Source organism: Indicator indicator, chromosome 2, assembly GCF_027791375.1.
Source record: "Indicator indicator isolate 239-I01 chromosome 2, UM_Iind_1.1, whole genome shotgun sequence".
NCBI classification, from domain to species: Eukaryota; Metazoa; Chordata; class Aves; order Piciformes; family Indicatoridae; genus Indicator; species Indicator indicator.
In genome coordinates, this window is record NC_072011.1 from 42331172 (window position 1) to 42353041 (window position 21870).

The 21870-nt window shown below is 37.1% G+C and overlaps 1 protein-coding gene across 2 annotated transcripts in view; it reads left to right on the plus strand.

Annotated features, from left to right (window-relative positions):
- ZFAND3 (zinc finger AN1-type containing 3) overlaps positions 1 to 21870 on the plus strand; it is a 137367-nt gene that overhangs the window by 81834 nt on the left and 33663 nt on the right. The window contains exons 3-4 of one of the 2 annotated variants that reach the window (XM_054398384.1): positions 7262 to 7441; positions 18555 to 18620. In XM_054398384.1, coding sequence (XP_054254359.1) covers positions 7262 to 7441; positions 18555 to 18620 — 246 coding nt within the window. The remainder of the gene's footprint in view (positions 1 to 7261; positions 7442 to 18554; positions 18621 to 21870) is intronic. The other variant, XM_054398391.1, reaches the window with a different exon arrangement.

A 21870-nucleotide genomic window follows, 5' to 3' on the forward strand; every position in this document is an offset into this window, starting at 1 on the left:
ATAATCATCTTGTGTTTGATTCTACTCAAACTCCACTGTTCTGTTACCATTAGATCATGTTAAATGACTGTCCTTCTGAAGTGCCCAATGGATTCTTCAAACAGCTGCAGTCAGTTAAATTTACAGACTAATTCCATAGCCTGGTATCAGTTTACTTTTCCTGACCTCCAGGTACTGGAGTTTCTCTTCTCGTTTCTCATTAGAGTTGGTCAAATTATTGTCATTGTTGTCTTTCGCAGTGACAACATAGGGGAAGCTGCTCTCAGTTAGTTTTACTACTGGTCTGTTTTGGTAAATGTTCTTCCAAATGAATTCCCACTTCACATATAATTGAAAAAGAAAGTCATGATCAAGGAGTGGTTGCTTTGTTTTCCACAGTTTGTTTAAAGTTCATAATTTCCCCTTGGGTGGGGTTACTACCAATATCCTTTGGTATGGTTTCAAGAATCTATACAGTCTCAGTTAATTGCAGAATAAATTGTCTACATTTTGTTTTTCCACTGTCAGATGCACATGCTATATAGCTATCCACTCATTAGGTTTAGATTTGGCAATGTAATAGTACCTTTGTAGGGTACTTTCTCGCTCTACATGCTCTCAAATGAATTAAAGTCTAAATGTAACAGGAAATTTAAAGTGGATTGTCAAAATAGTAGTTTTCATAGCCTGAGTACTTTGGATTCTGTGGTGACAGATAATATTTTTTCTTGTTTATGTTGAGTTTTATGTCACAATAAAATTTTAGTGGAAATAATGTAATCATGCTACTTTAAATAACCTTAGGAAATATGATAAAAGGTTTTGTTAAATGTTATTTACATGGTTTTTCACTACTTATATAATTATGACAAGCAAATTGTTATTATCTGGCAGATCGAGAAGTGTTTGTCCTGGGGGGAAGCTGCTCTTAGAGGATAATTTTGTATACACTAATAAAATTACTTTTTCATCAATTCAGGATTTCACAACTACTTTGGGGATGCTGGGATCATGTGCTGTTAAAATGGCAGATTTTTTCATGCTCATCATTCAAGGTCTTACAAGCCAGGTTAATATGATTACCATAGATTCTTCTACTCTTACACAAAAAAATTCTTAAAAAAGATGTCTGCATATGTGTTTATTAATGACCTGGATCTTAAATTGAAGGTCATCTGTAATAATCTTATGCTTCTTGTCTTGCTATCATTTATTTACAAGTTATTAATGAATTTTCTTGCCAAGCAACCAACCGAAGAAAAACCAACACAAACAAACAGACGACACCCCCCAAAAAACCCAACCAACCAAAAAAAACCAACAACAAAACAAAACCAACTTTATTATGTTAATTTTACAAATGTGACAGTCTTATTACATAGTGTGATCCTAATTCCTGAATGATTAATACATGTAATTACAGACGTGGTCTCACTGTCTGTTTGCTACCCTTGCTAATCCATCCTTTTTTTGTTTTGCCCTTCTTCTAGTATTTTTATGACTTACTTGAAAAGATTATGAAATTTATATGAAAAGCACAGTATATGCAACATCCAAATGACAATATTATTTGAAACTCATAGTAATAATGTGCTGCCATTTAAAAAAGGTATAGCAATCATGAAGGATAACTGAGCATAAAGAACTCATTTCAGGTTTTCTTCATGGAAAAAATGGAAGAGTTATATTTATTAATAAATCCCCTAAGAGCTGAATGGATTTCCTGTACTATATTTGCTCACAATTCTTAATAAAATTCAGTTGTATAGAAAGTAATCTTTCTAGTATTTTCACTGGTTTGTTAGTTCTCCCTGTGCTTTGTGCCTTACTGTGAAAGTGATGAGCTCTGCTGACAGCTCATACAAAAATATACTGTGATAATTATTAACTCTCCAGTCTCATTTTCTATTCATCCACTTACTGTAGCTATTATTATTGTGGCTGTATTAAGAAATATCTTTTTGTAGATGCTATGTATTATGTATTTATAAATACAGTTTTGTACACTACTTACCTCTGATTCGGTTTTATGACTTCAGTTGTCTTCTCTTAACACAAATTCTACAGTGCATTCCCCAGAAGGCAGGATATCTGTGTTTATTCTGCAAGTGGGCTAGCGTATCTTTCTGTCTGTGTGTTATTTCAAAATAAAAAAAAATTCCTCCAAATGGAATTTTATTCCCAGTCCATTATTGGAGCTTTAGATTGCATTCAGATATCTCCTTATAGGAAAGGTTTTATCTGTTTAGCAGTAATTTATTATGCAAAATGTAGTTATAGATTAATGACACTTGAAGCATCTTCAGTAAGCTATGAACTAGGAAAGTTCTCAACGAATAAGTCAATAAAATCTTCAGACTTGCAGTAATATTCCATAGTCATGTGAAGTACTATTTCCAGGTCAGTACTATTTCCAGGCATGTGAAGAAATAAAGTGATACAATAACTTAAAATAAGCATTTCACTGTAGCAGTGTCAATGTTTATGTTACTTCCCATGGAGTACTCAAAACATATGTTCTTTTAAGCATGGAACTGTGTTCTGATGAGACTAGAGTAACATAAAAGTGTATTGTGTACATTGAGATACTGATGAGCTAGTAGACATTTGACATGCCACTCTTAATTTATGTTCTGTGAAAGAACAAGATGGCTTGTTAATAAAAATGTGCAGATTGCACATATAATGCAGTGTAAGAAGCAAACACTCTCTAAATAACTTTTTTGCTAGTCACACTGCTAAGTTACAGGAGCTGTAAGACTCAAAAATAAAGGAATAATGTAATATTGCCTGTCACCAAAAATAATTACTTTAAAAACTCTAAATTTTTCCCCTTAGCATGCTGTTTATTCTGATGCCTCTTGCAACATCCTTAATTTATTTGAATGAGCCCATATTAATGAAAAAATCTGTAATAGACCTGAGAATAGTAAGAGGTTTTAAAGGGGGTTTAACCTTGACTCTTAAAATAAACCCAAAGGAAAATTCCTCCCTTTGAGAGTTTCATAAATTTTGCTTATACCATAGCATGAATGTAAATGAGAAGCAGCCCAGGCTTAGTATGAAGTCATTTTGTGTAATAGTTTGACATGCCTGTCTTTTTCAGAGTAAAATGCTTTATGATGCACTGGTATTGTTTGGTTTTGCCTTTCCCTGAAGTTTTAACTGGTTGTAATCCCACAAATTACATTCCAGAAGCTAAGGGTTGTTCCTTGCATAGTTACAGACCTCTTACAGTTAATCAAAAGTTGAAGACTTACTATTTCCTTAGGTACTTTGTTGGATTTCAATGGCTAAAGTAAACTAAATACTGGAATTGGGACTGTCGTCTTTTTTTTTTGTTGTTGGTTGGTTGGTTGGGGTTCTTTGGTTGGTTTTTTGTTGTTGTTGTTTTGTTTTTTTTGTCACAGATTCAGGAGCATTTTAGGTGATTGAAGAGTTCAGATATTTTAAATATTTATCAATTTGATCTTGAGGTAATGGGCAAAAAGATCACATTGGGAAGACAGTCTCTTTCTGGTTGCTCACCCTGACCTGGTAACAGTAACTGGATAAGTGTATGAGGAAGTTTTAGTCCTGTGCAGAAGATGTGATTTTGTATGGCACCTCTAGTTTTATGGGTTAGAGTCAGAAGCTGCAGGGATAGTGACTTTGGTTATTGATGTTCTTTTATGAACACAAATGGACAAAATACTGTCTTGCAAAAGAACTAGTCTTCTGACGTCTGGAAACAAATCTGGCTTCTTGCCTTTCTTTTCTTTTAAACCATTTGAATTAATTATATATGTATAATATGAAGTTTTTATAATGCCTGTATAGGCACATAATCATTGTTTTGTTTACTAAGAAATCTGAGTAACAAACCCAAAATAGCACTCCTACTATTAACATCCAGCACATGAGAGCCCTACCTCAGCTAGTTGAGATGCTGGGTGCAGCGCTTAAAAAAGTGAAAGAATTTTGGAGCTAGAAGACTGGCAGTGTCACTGCTTACTACTTGCAGTAATGATTTATTCGGTGTATTTCATGCATTTTATTGATAGACCTTTTCCTTGCGTTATTCCCCCATGCAAGTAACTGCTTATTTTCACATCTTATTTTGGTGTTGGTTCCACTTTGTAACTAACACCAGGATATCTTGCACTTAAAAAAGGAAGCCAACCACCACAGCCACCAAAAAAAACCAAACCTGAAGGCAATAGGGAAAAGGTGACAACCTTGGAAAAAAAAAAATACCCAAGATATTATCTGACAGATGGAGAAAGTTTGTTTCCACTAAACCCTGTACCAGTTAAAGTTTCTGTAAAAAGTTTCAAAGAAAAGTTACTAGGAAAGGGGAACATGGATTTGATGGATTTTTTTAGTTAGTCATTGTGCAGTTTGGCACAGATTTTGCTAGTGTATCAGTAAAAATTAAGGAAAAAAAAGTGTTTTGCATGCGTCTCTAAATAAAATCTGCAGATGATGGTATCTTGCCAACCCTTGTCCTGTTTTAACCTCGTGGAGACTATGAGGAAAAGCCATTGTTCTGTCAACCGAATTACATTCTGATTTAATCAGTATAAACCCTCCCCTTCTAAACTTGCCAGGGTCTTGCCTGTATTCTGTGTGTATTTTTGTTTGTTTGTTAAGCAGTTAAGGCTTAACTGGGTTTATTCAAACAGTGCACGGGTGTAGCTGTTGCCAGCTTTTATTGTGCTTTGGAGAGGAGATCAAGGTGATCTGCAAGTTGTGTGTAAATGAGAGTGCTGGTAAACAGAAGCTAAATGCTCACCAGGACATACAAGAAATATAGCTCACCCAGTATGTCATTAGATATGTATTTGTACCAGGCGAATACTAGGCTACAAATCATAAAGCAGTATGTTCAGAAATCTGTTGACAATTTCGGCTGAATTCATTATGTAAACTATGTCACTGAATAAGTCCTGTGTTGTTGTTGGCACCATATTGCTAAGTCAACTGTTAATTGCTGTAATGTAAATAAGTAGTACAGGTTCAGCTGCAGCTAGTATGTCTTAGGTGCTTGAGATCAGCAGTTTCAACACTTTCCTCAGGTACTCCTGTCTACAGTGAAAAAGGGGTTAAAGAGCAGGAATGGGAAACATTCCACAGAACTGGGCAAGCAAAGGCTTTTTTTTGAAAGTTGATTTGCAGTCCGAGTAAATGCTAGTTCTGAACATGAAGTCCTGGATTCATGAAGGCAAAGAGCGTTTAACTGCCATGGTGGATTTTGCTGCTGTGTGATGACTCTGAGCTCTTTCACTAGTATGCTTGTTGGGAAATGCTGTCACCAAATGACCATTTTTAACACCGTTTTATGCTTTGAAGCTGGAGAATTTATCAATAGGTTGCAAAGTGAATAGTTTTTCAGGAGGGAAAAAAACACCAAACCTAACAAACAACAAACCACATTGGTCAGTGTGCTCTTAAACTTGCAGCTTTGGGAGCCACAATGCAGCACGAGTACTTCTGTACTATTGTTAGAACTGCCAGGATATTTATTATTTATACCATTTTTAAGATAACAATGAGATAGTGCAGGTATTTAGAAAAAAATTCCTAACAACACAAATCCTGAAAATAAAACAAAAAACACTGAGAATTTTTGACTTGCTGAATTATAATATATTTCGTAGTATCTATTGCTGTCTGTAACTTTGCACTTTCTTTCTTAATGCATTGTATAGATTACTCACGGTGTATAATGTTGAACATAATTTTTTTTTTTTGCCCTGCTCGTTAAAAGATGAAGTTTCTCTGGTAGGTGCACGCAATACAGCTTTACTACCTTGGGTAGAATAAAGCTTAGAGTCTTTGTAGCCTCTTTATATTTTCAGCCAACATGTCCCCTTCTGACAGGACTATGGCCTTAGATTCATGAAGAGTTGATGAGTTTTACATTTTGGGGTGTTGGTTCCAGTTCTAATCACTGTGGCTGTGGCTAGTGTACAAGTACTTGAAGCTTTCTTGATTGTGCAGACACTGCAATTTGGAACCCAAGTTGGGTGAAGCTTTGTTGATAACTAGTAAGAACTGAGTGGGACATCTTGGGTCCAGTAACCCATCTGTGACAAAAAACATCCCACTGTTTTTCCAGGGAAGAGCTTGTCTTGCCTGGCTTTGAGCTTGTTCCTTTCCAAGCTGGACTTCTGGCTGACTCTTCCACAGCAGAAATACAGCTTGTTTTCTCTGGCAAATGACTTTAATCTTAAATCAGCCTTTAGGGACTGTTTGACTGTAGTGCTTCCCAATCCCAGTGAGTCATGTTGGCGATCCATGTTGTAACACATTGTCATCTGTGAGTATTTATGGACTGCTCTCTTTTCCTCTCTGTCACAACATAATATTGAGCAACCAAATACCAATTTATGTGTTTGCATAATGAATAAATTCTGCCTTTGTATGTAATTTAAAGTATTTAAGAATACCAAGAGGTGAAGCACTTCATCTGCAACTGTCTCTGTAAAAAGATGAGGTGCCTTTGCATTGTGAGAATAACTGGATGTTAAACGAAAATCCACTTGACTGGTAGTGTGTTCCCTGGAGGCATCCCAAGGCAGAGCTGTGCTGGACTGAAATTCAGTAATGTAGCTGGTAGGTACTGACACTAGTGCTGTAATCGATCAGGTATGAGGACTGTGGGTTCAGGAGAAAACTCTCAAGGGAGAATTTGCACTTGTAAAGGAAAAGCATATTTCCTCTCAAACCTGAGTCTGTTTTGGAGGGAAGGTAAAGCCTCACGATATCATCTATCAAAGACATGGAATTTGGACTATGGGAGCAATTTGGAGACTTAGTGTGACTTGCTAACCAAAATTAAAAAAAAAAACTTTTGAGATCATAACTATATGATCATAACATGGATAAATGAGAAACTTTTAATTGCAATGTCTGTGTAAGTGAAGGGAAGAAGATGGAGCAAGCCCACACACACATCAAACAAGTGATGCAAAGGCAATCTCTCACCAGCTCTCTCATGCTAACCTGGAACCATAGCTACCTATGCTAGCTTTGCCAAAACTGATATTGGTGGGATTTTACATGACAGCAGTGAGAAATGCTGTTTTCAGAGAAGTGTAGCGTTTCCTTATACTTGTATTAAATGCCTTAGTTCTTCCCTCATCAGATGTTTGTTCCTTTGTGCTTTCATATGGACTTTGTGTAAACTGTTTTTTTTTAAATGGTGCCATGTGCTGTAAGCTTTTGGATGCTCTTGAGTATAAAATTCGATGGTGAGATTGAGCAACTGGGATGACACATGAAATCTTGATTTTGACAGATTTCCAGAAGAAGCAGCCAGATGATGACTCTACTCCCAGCACAAGCAACAACCAGTCAGATCTGTTCTCTGGAGAAACAAATAGTGACAACAGCAATACCTCTCTAACCACGCAGGCCGCTAACTCCAACCAGCAACTTTTGACAGAACTGAATGTGACTTCACCGAGCAAAGAGGAATGTAAGTGCTTGGGTCTTAACTTAACAGCGAAGGAGGGATAAACGTTTATCTTTGTTCTTAGGTCTATGTTTCCTTGAAGTAAATGGTCTGGGTTTTTGCAGCAAAGGGAAAGGTTAGAAGTTATTCACAAAATCGACATTAATGGTTTAACCAAAGAACTAATTAAAAGGGGTTGCAGGAGCTTCTAACCAACTTTACAGCTGTTGGAACTGTAGTATACAATTCAGCTATGATTTTGAAGCACTGTCATTTTGAGAAACTCCTTCTCACATAACTGATAAACTATTACATGTATCCGAGGAAAGGTACCAATATCTTGTGAAATTTGACTTTAAAACCTTTAGTTTTTTAATTACTGCAATTGCACATAGTACTGAGTCTAATGCATGTTTGTCTAGACTGCTGCTGGTTACTTGCTTAAAACTTAGTTTCATGGAAAAATCCATCTCTTCTTTCATGACCCATCTTCTTTACTGAACTCTGTCAGGCAAAAACTCTCCCTGAAGTTAAGCTAGGAGGTTAAAAATCGGCAAACACAGTGAGATAAAGAGATAAAGTTGTTTAAAATTAATCTAAACCTCTGTTAAAAGTTCATCTTGTGTCTAATACGTTGAGCTTTAAAAATCTGCCTTCTTCAACTTAAGTGTGCAATTTCGTTTTTCAAAGGTGCAGTCCTGCTTGAACTGAGTTTTACTTTGTTGTGGCTGGTAAATAGTTGTAAACATTGCAAGAAAAACATACTTATTGGTCAGCAGGAAGTCTCAAAGAGCTACTCGGGATCTTCTACAAAGAGGCAACTGCTGGAAATAATATTGTTCACAAAACACTAGGACTAAAAATCTTTGATGTGATACACTTATTTTCAGTTGTGTTAACTATTTACATAGGATGGTTTTGCTGATTTGCTGAAGTATTTATCCTCTTTACAAGTAGGTAGACTTTTATATAAATTCTTTTTGCGTAAACAGATTGGCTGTGGATAAAATGCAAAGTGTTGTTTTGGGATTGTAGTAATTTATTACACTAACTAAAATAAAATTTAACTGAGTTATTGTGTTACATCTATATGTGAGAATATTGTCAGAAATACACCAGAATTCAAATGTGAATGTGCTGATACCAGTTCTTGTAATAAAGAGCAAACTTCCCACGTAACTCTTGTCTCTGCTTTGCATACACAGTTGCCTGCTGATCACCCATCATCTCTTCCTTCTGTCCAGAACTTCATGGGAAACCTGTAGTCTGGTGTGAAAACAAGGCCTTAAAACAACATTCTTAGAGAATTCAGCAAAATACTATGCTTCAGCAAAACATTTCGGCTTCACAGGGCAGGGGGCCTCAGCAGCTCTGCTGCTCTACTATTTGGTGCTTCTCCAGTGCTCATTGGGGCGAGTTTTCTGAAAATGTCTTCAGTTAGGAATTAAATCGTGTTACAACAATGTGTTCTTATTGTGACTGAGAACAACTTGGGGGTGAGTAGGAAGGTGATTAAAGGGATGGGAAGTAGCATAGGGAATTAGTGTCCTTCATCCCAAATTGCTGCACGCTTGCGAACATACACTGAAGGTGATGGATATTAGGCAGCACAGCATGCAGAGCATTTGAAAATACTACCTACAAAAGAAAATTTGTTATGACTTCCTGCTGGGATGATATTAAGTGAAATACAGTGGAGAGATTTATTTACAGCTTGAGCTCTCTCTATCTTCTCTCACATCCCCTCTACCTTTTTAATGAAGCTTAATGTCATTTATCAGAAATAATTATACACAGATGGAGCTTTTCTGGCGGATAATGGCCCTAGCATGGAGGCTTTTCCTGTAATGAAGAATACCCAAACTTTAAATGTCTTTTTTAATTTGAGGATGTCTTTTTCTATGCACTATTTATTTTGCAGTAAGTTCTATAGAGCATGCATTTCTCTCGTTACAGCTGTGTTCTTCAAAGACTGATGTCTTGCAGTGCCATGTGACAATGTGCAGCTATGTGCCATACTGCGGAGAATAGTGATAATTCACCAGAAATCAATGTATGGGGTCATTACGGTGATCCCTATCAAAGTGTGAAAAGAGTGGAATACTCAAGAAGGATTCTCATTGTGCATTCCACTTCCCTTTCAAGCTTTTGAGGAGAGTCTCACATCAAGGCATTTGCCACAGTAATTGAGTCTATACAGTAAATAAATTGGTCAGAATTGTGGCAAGCCATTTAGGCAGTTAACAAATTCCATTCGTCTTACAGCAACCAAAGAGAGCCATAGAAATCTCATGTGGTAAATTTCTCATTCTGTGTCAGAGAAAGTGAGTGTGAGTTTTGTACTTGCTTTTAAGTAGCCATTTCCCTTTTTAACACAAATGATACAGCAGAAAAATTCCTTGGACTGGATTTTGCAGAAGCACAGTTTGACAATATGCAAGTATTTCTGCCTTTTTTGTTACTGTTTTGATTTTTGTGAGAGTTACATTTGCATTCCCAGCTGTTTTATATATACAGCAAAGTTCTAGGGTCTTACCTTCTGCCACCCTAAATTCTGAATAGTCACCTACCCTAGTCCTTGCTTTGCTGATTAATATCTCTCCCCCTGGTAGATGAAAGGTAGTTCTCAGTCTTACAGTCAACAAAATGTGTTGAAGATGTATGCCCAGAGACAGTGACTCAAGCTTCAGGACTTTGTTTTTGTTTTTATTGTTGTTTTTTTTTTTTAAATCTCTTTCACATGTGTTTTGTTTTTATGAAGTATTACTTAGCACCAATTGAAAAAACAAAACTGTTGCAAGTTAGGAGGGGAAAAAGCATTCTAATATTTTCTATCCAGAGCCTTCAGGTCTGGTCAGCTGCCTTAAGTTTTCTGAAACAAACGTTTGCACACACAGAAAATAATGATACCGTAGCTCTGTCAAAGATTTCCTTTTCTTACTGGGTGAGTAGGGGTTTTGTTTATTTTTAACAGACAGGAAAAAGGGTTTTGACAGTGACCCTCACTTTTCTTCCCACTACCTCTAACCACCAGCACTCTTTGAAAAACCTAGCTTATTAGTGAAATTTCTGTTTATTTTGGTAAAGATCACACTGCACATGAAATAGTTTTGCTTAATTTCAGACTTTCATTGCTTGTTTGGGGGATGTCTCGTTTTTCTGTCACTATATGAGTAGACACTGCACAGGTTTTAGAAATAAATCTGTTATGTGACAGAAAAAATGCCAATGTGAACAACTCCAGCTCTGGCAGCTGGCTCAGAGTTGGTATTTCAGTTCTTAGCCTTTGTCAGTGTGATTTTAATTATATACTTAACTCTTCCTGGCCTCCTTGAATCAGCAAGAACCACAACTGAAAAAAGGACAAAAGAAATATCTGATCTTTCTAGAACAGTTAAACTCTCTACATTTCTACATTGAAGACTTTATAAGATACACAAAGATCTACAATACTGCTGTAAATGTCAAAAATTACAGTGTAGATTTCAGCCCAGAAAGAAGGTGATGATCACTGGCCAGAACTTACCTCTGTGTATCCTGAGTTTTAGATTCCTAAATAAGAATTCCCATAACTGATTATCTGTAAATTTTGGTTAGTTTTTGTATACTGTCCAGAATTTGAACTGTTGCATGTCAAGGTAAGTGTTCAAAAAACTGTTAGTTAACACTTAAATTTGCAAGACAAGTTTGAAAAATGCTTTAAACGTTGTTATTATTAAGTATTTGCATTTGTTGCAAACACTGAAATACCCCTGATTATGAAGTTATTTTGGCAAAGTTACTTTATGTACATATAGTGTACTACATCTGAGGCAGAAATGCAGTAAGCTTCTGTAAAAGACCTTTGGCAGAAAGGTGAGAGATTGTTTTTTCTGCTGCACTTACTGGAAGCTTATACTCTAAATTTCATGGTTTGTTGAAGCATGACTCTGTAAAAAGCCATATAGGCTATAGTATTAAAAAGTAATGTTTTTTTTTTTTCTGTCTTTGGAATATAAAACCTAATCTTCAGTCAGTTTGTTTTTCAACATAACCTTATGAAAAATGAATAAACAAGTACATCCGTTCTTTTTTTTTTTTTATTGAATGGCCTTCTCTCTGACACTATGCAAGACGTTTCTACCAATTTATAACACTTCACAGTTTTTGCATTTTGCCTGTTTGTCAGCAGAATCAGGCATCACAGCTTTCCTATATATGCCCTGAAAATAGTTCATATTTTGAATTGTTATTGTGATATCCTTGATTGCATTTTAACTAAGGACAATGATTTTTATAATGGCACTTGCTTTTCGCTGCTTTTCTAAATGCCCTGGCTTTGAGAATTCAGTTGCTCATTGTAGTAAGAGTCAGTCTTATATGTCCTATCTTTTTTTTTTGTGTGTAATTCTGACTAAGGGAAACTTTGGGGTTTGACTCATCCTTGACTGAAATTTACATGTATACCCACATCTATAAAGTATTAAATTTATAATCAGACCAAGCTAGTGGCCCTTTTTTATCTTGCTTGGCATAGATAATCATAGTAAAATTAACAGTAATTCAATTTTTCCTTTGGATTAGCATCAGACCTGGATTTTCTTGAATATTTGTTGTTGTTGGGGGGGGTGGTGGTCTTGTTTTGTTGTTTGGTTTGTTTTTTTTTTTAGTTTGTTTTGGGTTTGTTGGGTTTTTATTTTTAGTATTGATGCTAACATTTTCTCGGGGTGTTTTGCAAGAATGCTCTCAAATATAACTGTACTGAGCTGTGGGCTGAGCTCTCTTTTGTGAAATGCCAGTAGTATTAAGTGCCAGTACAGAAATTTGCACAGAAGAGTGTCTAGCAGAAGTGTTGCCTTCATCCTTTTTTTTCATGGCATAAACATCTTTCTGTAAGTGTCAGTCTAATCCGTACAGTCCAAGTTTCATTTAAAGAACATTTCTGGTGGTTCTAACATCTTAAGCAAAGATCTGGCACATAGATTTATGAAATTAACACTTCTTTCCCTGACTGTGGCATGATAATTTTAAAATGTAATGAAGACCAGCAGAATAGTACCACTGTTAATTGTACTGTCTGATTTATAGTCGCTTCACACTGCAGAGTAGGCAGTGTATCCTAGGGTCCCATTTATTAAAGTGGAAGGACCCCTTGGAACATGAAACAAACAGTCACATAAGAAAAATGTAGATTAGAGCTGCACAGCTATCAAGTTTGCATAAAAATTATTTATAAAAATATAATTTAAGTGCCAGGTTCAAAAATCACATTTTTACACTTTATCGTATACCTATAAAATAGGGAAGTAGCATGTCTATTTTACAAATGAGAAAAGTGAGAAAAAGCAGGAAAAGGAGACAATAGCAGGGGGAAAACGTGGATTCTGAATCCTTTAAGTTAAATTTACCAGCTGTTCAGCAGCAGCAAAGCAGGCCAGGTTTCACTTCTTTCTCCAAAAGCTGCATGTAGATGGATGTCCACAAAAGTAAATGTTGTGGTCGAGGGGGGAATTATTTATTAGTTACCCTCACAACAAAAATAATAACCCTTTATTAATAAAAATATGCCAAAACTCATTGAATAGGATCATTGTACAGTTGGAATATATATTTACAATGGGAATATGCAGTTTCAGGGCAAATACAAACTATTCTATGCAAATTAGGAGGCAACAGCTTGGAAAGAGAAAGCCCTTGAGAGCAGATAGCGCTTGATTACAGCGGGGGGGAGGCTCGATAAGAACCTTTAAACCCAAAGGGCAAGGAATTATAACTCACAGCTCGTTTTACCCACATGGGGATGCTGCTGCTGCTGCTGTGTGAGAGTTCACCGCGTGGTCCCAGGCTGATCTGGCTTCAGGAGATGGTGGGCAGTTAATGACGCCCTTCACAACGGGCGCTTTCTTGGTTCCTGGGTAAACTGAGGCACGGCATGATTCTAGTGGCAAGGGGAAGCAGGCTAGGTGGATCTGGCTTCTAGGCTGTGGCTTCTCCAGCTTGCATGTGTATGGCTTGTGGCTTTATCCCAGGATCTGGACCAGGCACTCGAGGCAGGGCAGAGCAACTCAAGGCGGCTTCTACAAGATAGGTTCAAGTAGGCTTGAAGCAAAGCTTGAAGCAAGGCTTGAAGCAAGGCAAGGCAAGGCAAAGGTGACTACCAAGTAGCTTGTATATATACACCTTGCCAGGGATCGATTGGTCCAATGGGGCACTGAAGCTAATGCGCAGCTGCCCAATGGAGATGTGTTCTGCCAGGCTATAACCATAAAAGGCAGAAGCAAAGACCTTATTTCTGGGGGAACAGTGGTCAGCTTACATGCTCCCACCCCAGATAAACATCTTGTTTACCAGACAGGCAGGAGTCCTGTCCCCTTTGTTCTTTTTCCCACGTTGCCCTGTTTTTCTGCAGGAAGGAAGGGAGAGAAAGGGACCTTGTCTAGACATCTTAAGGCCTGTCTGGGTTTGTACTGGGCCATGTCGTGGCCCTACCATAACAGTAAGTAATGGCTAATTTGTAAAATTAGATTTTCAAAAGTATGCATTTGTATTTGATACAAACCTCTTAGCTATTTAGTAATGACATCAATTAATTATGCATCTTATTCATTCTGTAGCAAAGAAGCCGTTCCTCAGTGCTGTAAAGTTCTGCCTTTTTTTTTTTTCCTTGAAGAGAGTGTATTTGTCTTTGCAGACTGAATTTAGAGATGTCTTTTCTCCTTTGTTTATGTATTGGTGTTTGTAATCAATGACTGTTTTCAAACTCAACTGTGTAGACTAATTAGATTATGTGTGTACCAGTTCAGGAGATATAAAACTAGAATACTGTTTTGGATAGGTTTCCAAAGGTGATTTCTTTCCTGTGTTGCCAATAGACATGTAATTCTTGTGTCTCTAGCGACAACACCGCTGTTGTTAGAAAATGCGGCTCGCTCTTACCAGCCTCTTACAGAACTCAGTCTTGTCGCATGCAGGGCATCGGTGTAGCTTTTCAGGAAAGCAACCATGACAGTGCTGAAAGGCTCTGCTGTGTATTGTTTGGATGTGTTTATGTTACTGTGATCAAGTAGTATTGAACTTCAGGCTCCTCCACTGTTTTTTTCATGTTTGTTCATTATCTGACTTGCTGGTTTTGTGTTATCTGTAATTGTTTCATTGTATTACTGTACTCACTCTAATTACTATAAGGGTTCATTCTATTCTGCATTTCTTTCTCTGCTCAGAAAGTGCTTCCAAGTCCTGTTCAAATACATCTAACATGCATGCTCTGGGTTTAAAGTTAGCCCTTCCTTAAACAGTGAGAAGATGTGAGATTATGTAGTCTTCCACTTGAACAGGAAGTTCTGACTGAGTGGAGTCAATTCACTTTAGAGAAAGACTTCAGGAAGGGGAAACAAGAAGTTGCCTCAGGGAAAGGCCTGCAGGACAATGGTACTTGGCAATTTTTATCATCTTTCAGGAACGGCAGTGCACAATGCAGAAAGACACTCTAAAAGTAAATTTTATATAGAAAGTATAGTAGTCTGTAATAGTAAATAACAATATTAACATATACAGAGAAATATAAGCAATACGTAAAATGTTACCACTTTAGAGAGTTAGCAGAGAAACTGGTCTGGAACCAGCTTTTCCAAATCAATATTTAGAGTACAGTTAACAGTAAGTTACAGAAAGCTAGGGTTACCAGAAGCCAAAAACATGCTGGCTACATTAACAAGACCTTTTGCTTTAATGTATAGTAGTGTTCAAATTAGAGGATCTTGTTTTGTCTTCATCAATTCTGTGTTTGAATTTGCAAACTCAACGATTCTCACTATTTTTCTAATTTCTTCAGTAGCTTTTAGTATTTTTGCCATTTAAATCATCTGTTGGGATTACATTATTTCTAGGCAAGTTTTCTTTTGTTTGAAAGAGGAGTTACAAATGCTAGAAACCATGTACTGGAAAAACACAGGAGCAGAAGCTCTTGTTTAATCTGTTAATTGGATATAGAGTAGAAAGATATCTTTATTCTTTCTTTTTAATCTCTTGTTTGTGCTGGGAAACACAGCCTTGTGGGGTATGTTAGAAGCTAGACGTGTGTTTCACTGTGCACTGAAGTATTTTATGTACCACAGTTAAATTCACCTGAATTTTTTTTTGTTTGGTTTTTGGGAAGGGGTGGATTTTTGTTAGTTTTTTTGATGTTTAGGTTTGGGGGGGGTGGATTTTGTGAATGAAGAGGCAGGTATATCCTGGATCCTACTAAATTATAAAGTGAGGGCTGGTGTTTTAACATTATTTGGCTTCCTTTTTCTTCCATGCTGGATTTTATCAAAGCTGTGGGAAATACAGTGCCTCATTTCAAATACTACAAACATGCCTGCATTAGCTGTTGTGTACCAAAAGATTCAACATAATGACTTCCATGTAGAATTGCACAGTCAAGCCGACGCTGCATATTGTTGAATTATGCATGATGTTTTTAATGGTGGATCAAAAACAGTAGCAGAAGGCAGTGCTGCAAAGGACATGTTGCATTCTCTGGTTATTAGGCACTCGTGTACATGCATGCAAATCCCAAGATATTCTTTGTTGAAACTCTGGTGCTGTGCTATACAAATCAAAGCTATATGAATGTAATACCTAATGAGGCAAGATAAAAGAAAAACTGATATGGGGAAGTGCAGACTACATACCAAGTTACTGTACTTCAGAGAGTGTGATCCTACTTGGGTGGACACTGAAAGTATCAACTATTGTAAATATTTACTGTACAATAATTACCAGGAGTAGTCTTATTTGATAATCCACAGTGATGATGCCTGTGATGTGTATTAGGTGAAAACTGGGAGAATGTAACTAAAACTATTTAAAGGAGAGCTACTTCATCTGAAGAGACAGCTGTGGTATAAATTCAGATCACTGCAATTCCATACCCTGTTGTGTATACTTTGATATATTCCATATCCTGTTGTATGTATCATTTACACAAATTCTGTACTGAAACCAAATACTATATACTTGATCTTCGAAAGCTGAGACTGACTTAAGAGACCTGCTGCAGTATTGATTTTCTTCCCAAATACACCAAATCCTAGACTAGGCAGTGTTTGTGCCTTTTGCAATGATGTTACTGACACAGATCAAGATTATATTTTCAGCTTTTATACTCTAGCCTAGAAAAAAAATGTTAAAAAAATATTTGAGCTTCTTTGGCAATTTCTGGTTGTTGCAAACCAGTAGTTTGCCACTGCTGTCAGGCCTGGAGCAGGCACCAACATGGTGATACCAGAACGCTTGATCCATCCAACTGGGACACTTTCTGTTGGCCAGGAAAGGCATCTACCCCATGCCTCCCTGTTCTCCTCACTGCAAAAGGAAGCTTGATTCATCTCGTATACAGACTTGCCTCTGCAGAGGAGTCCCCACTGCTGCCTTCCACTTACCTGGGGAGTTCAGCCATTTCTCACCACCCCACTACTTCTCAGCCTGCAAAGATCCAGCTGTCATTCACAATACTGTAACTCCTGCCCGCTGCTTATGCTGTGGCCTATCACAATACAGCAATGTCATATGTTACATTTTGTAGTCATGTTCACTTTGTGTAACCTCAGGTCAGGCCCTAATAAGTGGCCTCAGTGTTTGCCTGCAGGCCAAGAGCTGATTTGTTGGCCATTGTAAAGATTATCTGTTGTGCAGTTAAGAAATGGTGTATGTTGCCAAGGGACTTCTTGGGGAGAAAAGAAAGCTCAAGAAGTTTATCAGTCCATCTCTAGAAAATGGATTGTGAACTTGTGAGATCTTTACTGCCGAGTGCATAATTTAAAAAAAAAAAAATCACAGAAAATGAGGTATTGGAAGGGACCTCAAAAGACCAACTAGTCAAAGCCCCCTGCCAGGGCAGGATCACCTAGAAAATGCACCAAAATAATTTCCTCACATCTTTCTTTCCCACTTGCAGATACTACTTTTTCTTTTTTTACCCATCTCTCTCCTTTTTACTGTTTTTGGTAGCACTACCATGCTGTAAGTTTTAAAAAGTAGGTGAAGTAACCCAACACCCGATACTTACTGAAAAATAGAAATGAAAGAAAAACTTGAAGGAGAAGCATCTCAAAGAGAAGCAAAAAGAAACAGTTTATTACCAGGCCAGACCTGAAAATGTTTGAAAAGAGAAAAACATTACCAAAGCCATTTTGCTACTTTCCAGATGTGCAAAGACTGAAAAAAAAAATTAAGGGTGAAAGTATTTTTTAGGGCATGTAGACATACGTTAAAGATTATCCTGTCATGCTGATCTCTGTTTTATTGCCAGCATAGTACTATGTCACCAGCAGTCCAGTGCAAACTTGATTACTGGTAGTTTGATAGCCAGCCTTTACTAGATCTAACTTAATTTCAGGCTCTTCGGCATCATCCAATTTATAATATCCAATTATCAAAGCTATGATGTGTTATTACCACTGGCAATGCTACTGTCAATTTGTCTTGGCTTCACTATATGGGGTTTATTTTTATTTATTTATCTGTTTTTACTGCAAGTTGCTGAGTACACTCAATTGGTTGCTATTTTAACAAGATCTCTGGAGAACTCTGCAACAATGATGCATGTTAAGAAAAAAGCCAGAGAGCAATTTACTACCAAGCAGATACCAGATGAGTGGGCAAGAGTCCAGATTTCAGCAAAAACACCTTAAACGTGGAGAGATTGTTAGATTTGTGCCACACTTTGAAAACATCCTGAGTACAAGATAAAAGTTGTATCTCAGTGGAGTGAATGACAAGGTTTCTGTTCACATTAGAGAAGCAATCACTTTGTCTCTTGGAGTACTTTTGGGTTAGTTAGGTTCAGTTCTAGCTTTGTTCTCACCTAAATGATACCTTTGTCAGCGCTGGAGAAATTGCAATTTTGCAGTACTGTATTTTCCTAAAACTCTTGAAATATTTATGAAGTGTAGCATGACTTGTCTTTTTGTCCCAACTTCTCATCTATTTTTTTCAGCACAACGCATTTGGATTTGACTGGTAAAGAAAGACTGAAAATAGTAGACTACTTCCCTATGTGCTTTCCAAAGACAAGTGCTCCTCAGCATTTTATATTCCTAAGTATAATCTTGATGTGGTTGTAAATGTTAAATATAGGTGCTATTTTGAGACATATGATCTTTTCTGTTTCCAGGTGGGCCATGCACAGGTACAGCTCATGCCTCATTAACCACACCAACCAAAAGATCTTGTGACTCAGGTATGTGTTTTGTGGGGGTCAAGGAATTAAATTTTGCATAATATTTAACTGTGAGGTTATAGTTTACCAGTCAAGGCTATTAATTAGATCTGACAAATGTCAAATGAAAATAAATATTGTTGCTTTGCTGCCAGAAATGTGTATATATAAAAGGAATTGTGTGGCAGGTAATTCTACTATATTATGTTTTTAGTTAATCTTTGTAAACATAAACTGATTACTTCTGTATGTGTTAATTCTAACAATTATGACAGTGAAAATCCTCAGCTTTTAAATGCAAAGTACTGTGTAGAAAACTGTTTGGAGTATATTGTCTTTACTTTCCCTGATGGAAAATGCAGTATAGATAGGTGATCTTGTCATTGAGACTAAGTTCTACCTTCTTTGGGTCCTGTCAGTGACTTTATTTCTTCATGGAGTATATAGATGGATGATCTCTCACAGAGCCAGTGTTACTAAGGACATTTTAGGTAACTGATAGGCTGAAGCTACTGCTTCTGCAGCAGATCTGTCACAAAGAATCATGTGAGCACTCATTCAAGCAGGCAGACAAGTTACCTGCATTGGCTCAGATCTTTTTCAGGCTGGTTTTGGATGGATTAAGGAAACCTCCTGTGATCCTTTCCACCGGAACCACTGTGGGAAGCCACAAGTACCTGTGGAATGGCAGTGGCAGGTAGTCATAATTTTTTAGCAGTCTGTTTCCAAAGTAATTTTGGTCAGTATATGCATTTATGTTCTAGTGGAACTGTACTGAGTGTGCAGAAAGCAAAGGCATTTCTGTCTGATTAAGGGATCTTAATATTTCAGAAGTTCAAGGTAAATTTCCTCTTAAGTAATTTTTTCAAAAAGTTTAAAGTTACTGTATTCTTAGCTGAATTGTAGCTGTTCTGTACATGCATGTTGTTAGCTTGTAGCAAACGTATGATGATGCAAGTTGGCTTGGTCTGCAGCAAAGGAAGATTAAGAAGAAGCTACATTAGTTTGCATTTGGTGCAGATCTGTCAGCTAATGCTGGATAATTTGTGACATTGCTGTGAGTGCTGTTTGTCAAAGAATGTTCTGTGTTGGCACTGGAAGATACTGGGTCCAACTTGTCAGAATAGGAAGACTGTGGATTTTCTTTTCTACATAGCTGTGAAGATGTACCTAAGCAAGACAAAAATGTTTACTGCTCAAACTAATCTGCTTTGCTTATGATACTACTTAACTGTATTTTCTTTATATTTTAACTGTTGTGATACTTAACTGTTTTCATTGCAGGGTAGTTTAAAATCTTTCTGTGATGCTACAGATACTGAAAACTGAGAGTATCATAGAGGCATGGAATGGTTTGGGTTGGAAGAGTCCTTCAAGATCATCTAGTTTCAACCCCTCTGACATGATCAGGGACACCTCCTACTAGACCAGGTTGCTCAAGGTTCCAGCCAACCTGGCTTTGAATACTTTCAGGGGTGAAATATCCACAGCTTCTCTGGGCAGCCTGTTCCAGTATCTCACCACCCTCATGGTGAAGAATTTCTTCCTAATGTCTAATTCAAGTCTAGCTTCCTCCAGTTCGAAGCCATTACTCTCTGTCCTGTCACTACAGGGCTTTGTAAAAGGTCCCTTTTGAGCTATCCTGTAGGCCCCATTCAATTACCAGAAGGCTGCTATAAGGTCTCCCCAAAGCCTTCTCCAGGCTGAACAACCCCAACTCTCTTTGCCTATCTTTGTAAGAGTAGGATAGATCCTCTATATAGAGAGTACTATATGACTGTTTTTAAAAATGTGCTTGTCATTATCAAAAAAGCAACTCAATCTGCCATGTGAAGTGGCAAATGGCAAAAGTAAAATCTTGTTAGAATAAAGCTGATAAGGCTAATGGACATATTGAAAAATGTACATTAAATGGTTGGCTGGCTTTGCTCAGTACTACTCTTAGGTTTGGTTTATGCTAATGTTTGGTCCCTACATGCTTGTATGTTAATCGTTTGTGTGTGTTTAGCAAGAAAATAAGGAGATTTGATGCCACAAGCTGAGTCAGTTAAATATAATGATTTTATATTGCTTCAATTACCCCCAAAATCTTTTTGCATTATTTGCTCAGTGACCTGCATGTTTTGTTTGTAGTCCCTTACACTAACAAACCTGTTACCAGGAGTTGCAGCTTTCTTCTCCAGAGAAAACTTCAGTTTTTAAAATAAATGGCCGTGGCATAGTTCGCATTTTGGAGTATGGAAAAATGTGGGAATCGACAAGAAAATGTTGGCTACAAAATATTACTCAGAAATTATGTGATATCCAGAGGCATAAGCAGCAGACTATGTAGGTGACTATTTCACACTACATTCACTTCACTTTAGTGCCCCTTCCCAGGAAGCAATTTGAGTGATACAAGCTGTATTTGTCAATACTACATATTGCATATAAGCCTCTTTTCTATCAGTATTCCACATTTCTTCTGCTTGGAAGAGCTTTGAAGGAGGAACATTTTGATGGAATTCATCTGTGTAATTTTGTTCCCCTTCAAACATAGATTTTTTCCATGAAGTCTGACATATATCAGCATTGAGACAGAAAATTAGAAATTTGACCTACTTGTCTTGCATGTAGGTTCCTGTCAAGAGGATATTAAGGAAGATATAAACCTTTCATATTTTATTAGCATTAATGTAACTATTGAAGAAAGATCAAAACAATAAATCTGCCAAGACACAGGAGAAGTTTTTACAAAAAAAAGTTTTTTACCTCATGTACTTATCAACTTGCATGCTGAAGGAGCTGTTCAGATAAATTGTTTTATTACATCAAATAGTGAGTTTTTCCCTCCTTGTTCACCAGAATCATCGCTATGGTAAAAAGTACTTCTATTCAAAAATGTGCCCATAGGACAAGGATTTTAGTGAAAAGAATTAATAAAGCCTCACAATAATTAGCTGGGATGATGCATCAAAGATTTTGGGAGCCAGCAGTCTGAAGACTTTGTGGGAAAAATGATGAGACTGTATGGCTTAGCATATAGCTGCTGACGTGTTTTGATTTGGTTCTTAATGCTTAGGTAATGTCATGATTAATGGCAGATACTGTGAGTCTTACTCTAGTCAGTAGGGCATGCAGATCCCATTTATATTGAGTGCCCGAGTTGTGAAAGTGCAGTGCAAAATGGCATATTACTCTTCTTGTTCTGCTCTGCAACTTTAATGATGATTTAATACACAGTTCTAAACAGCCAGGTTTTGAACTATTTTCATGCAGATTAAAGATACCT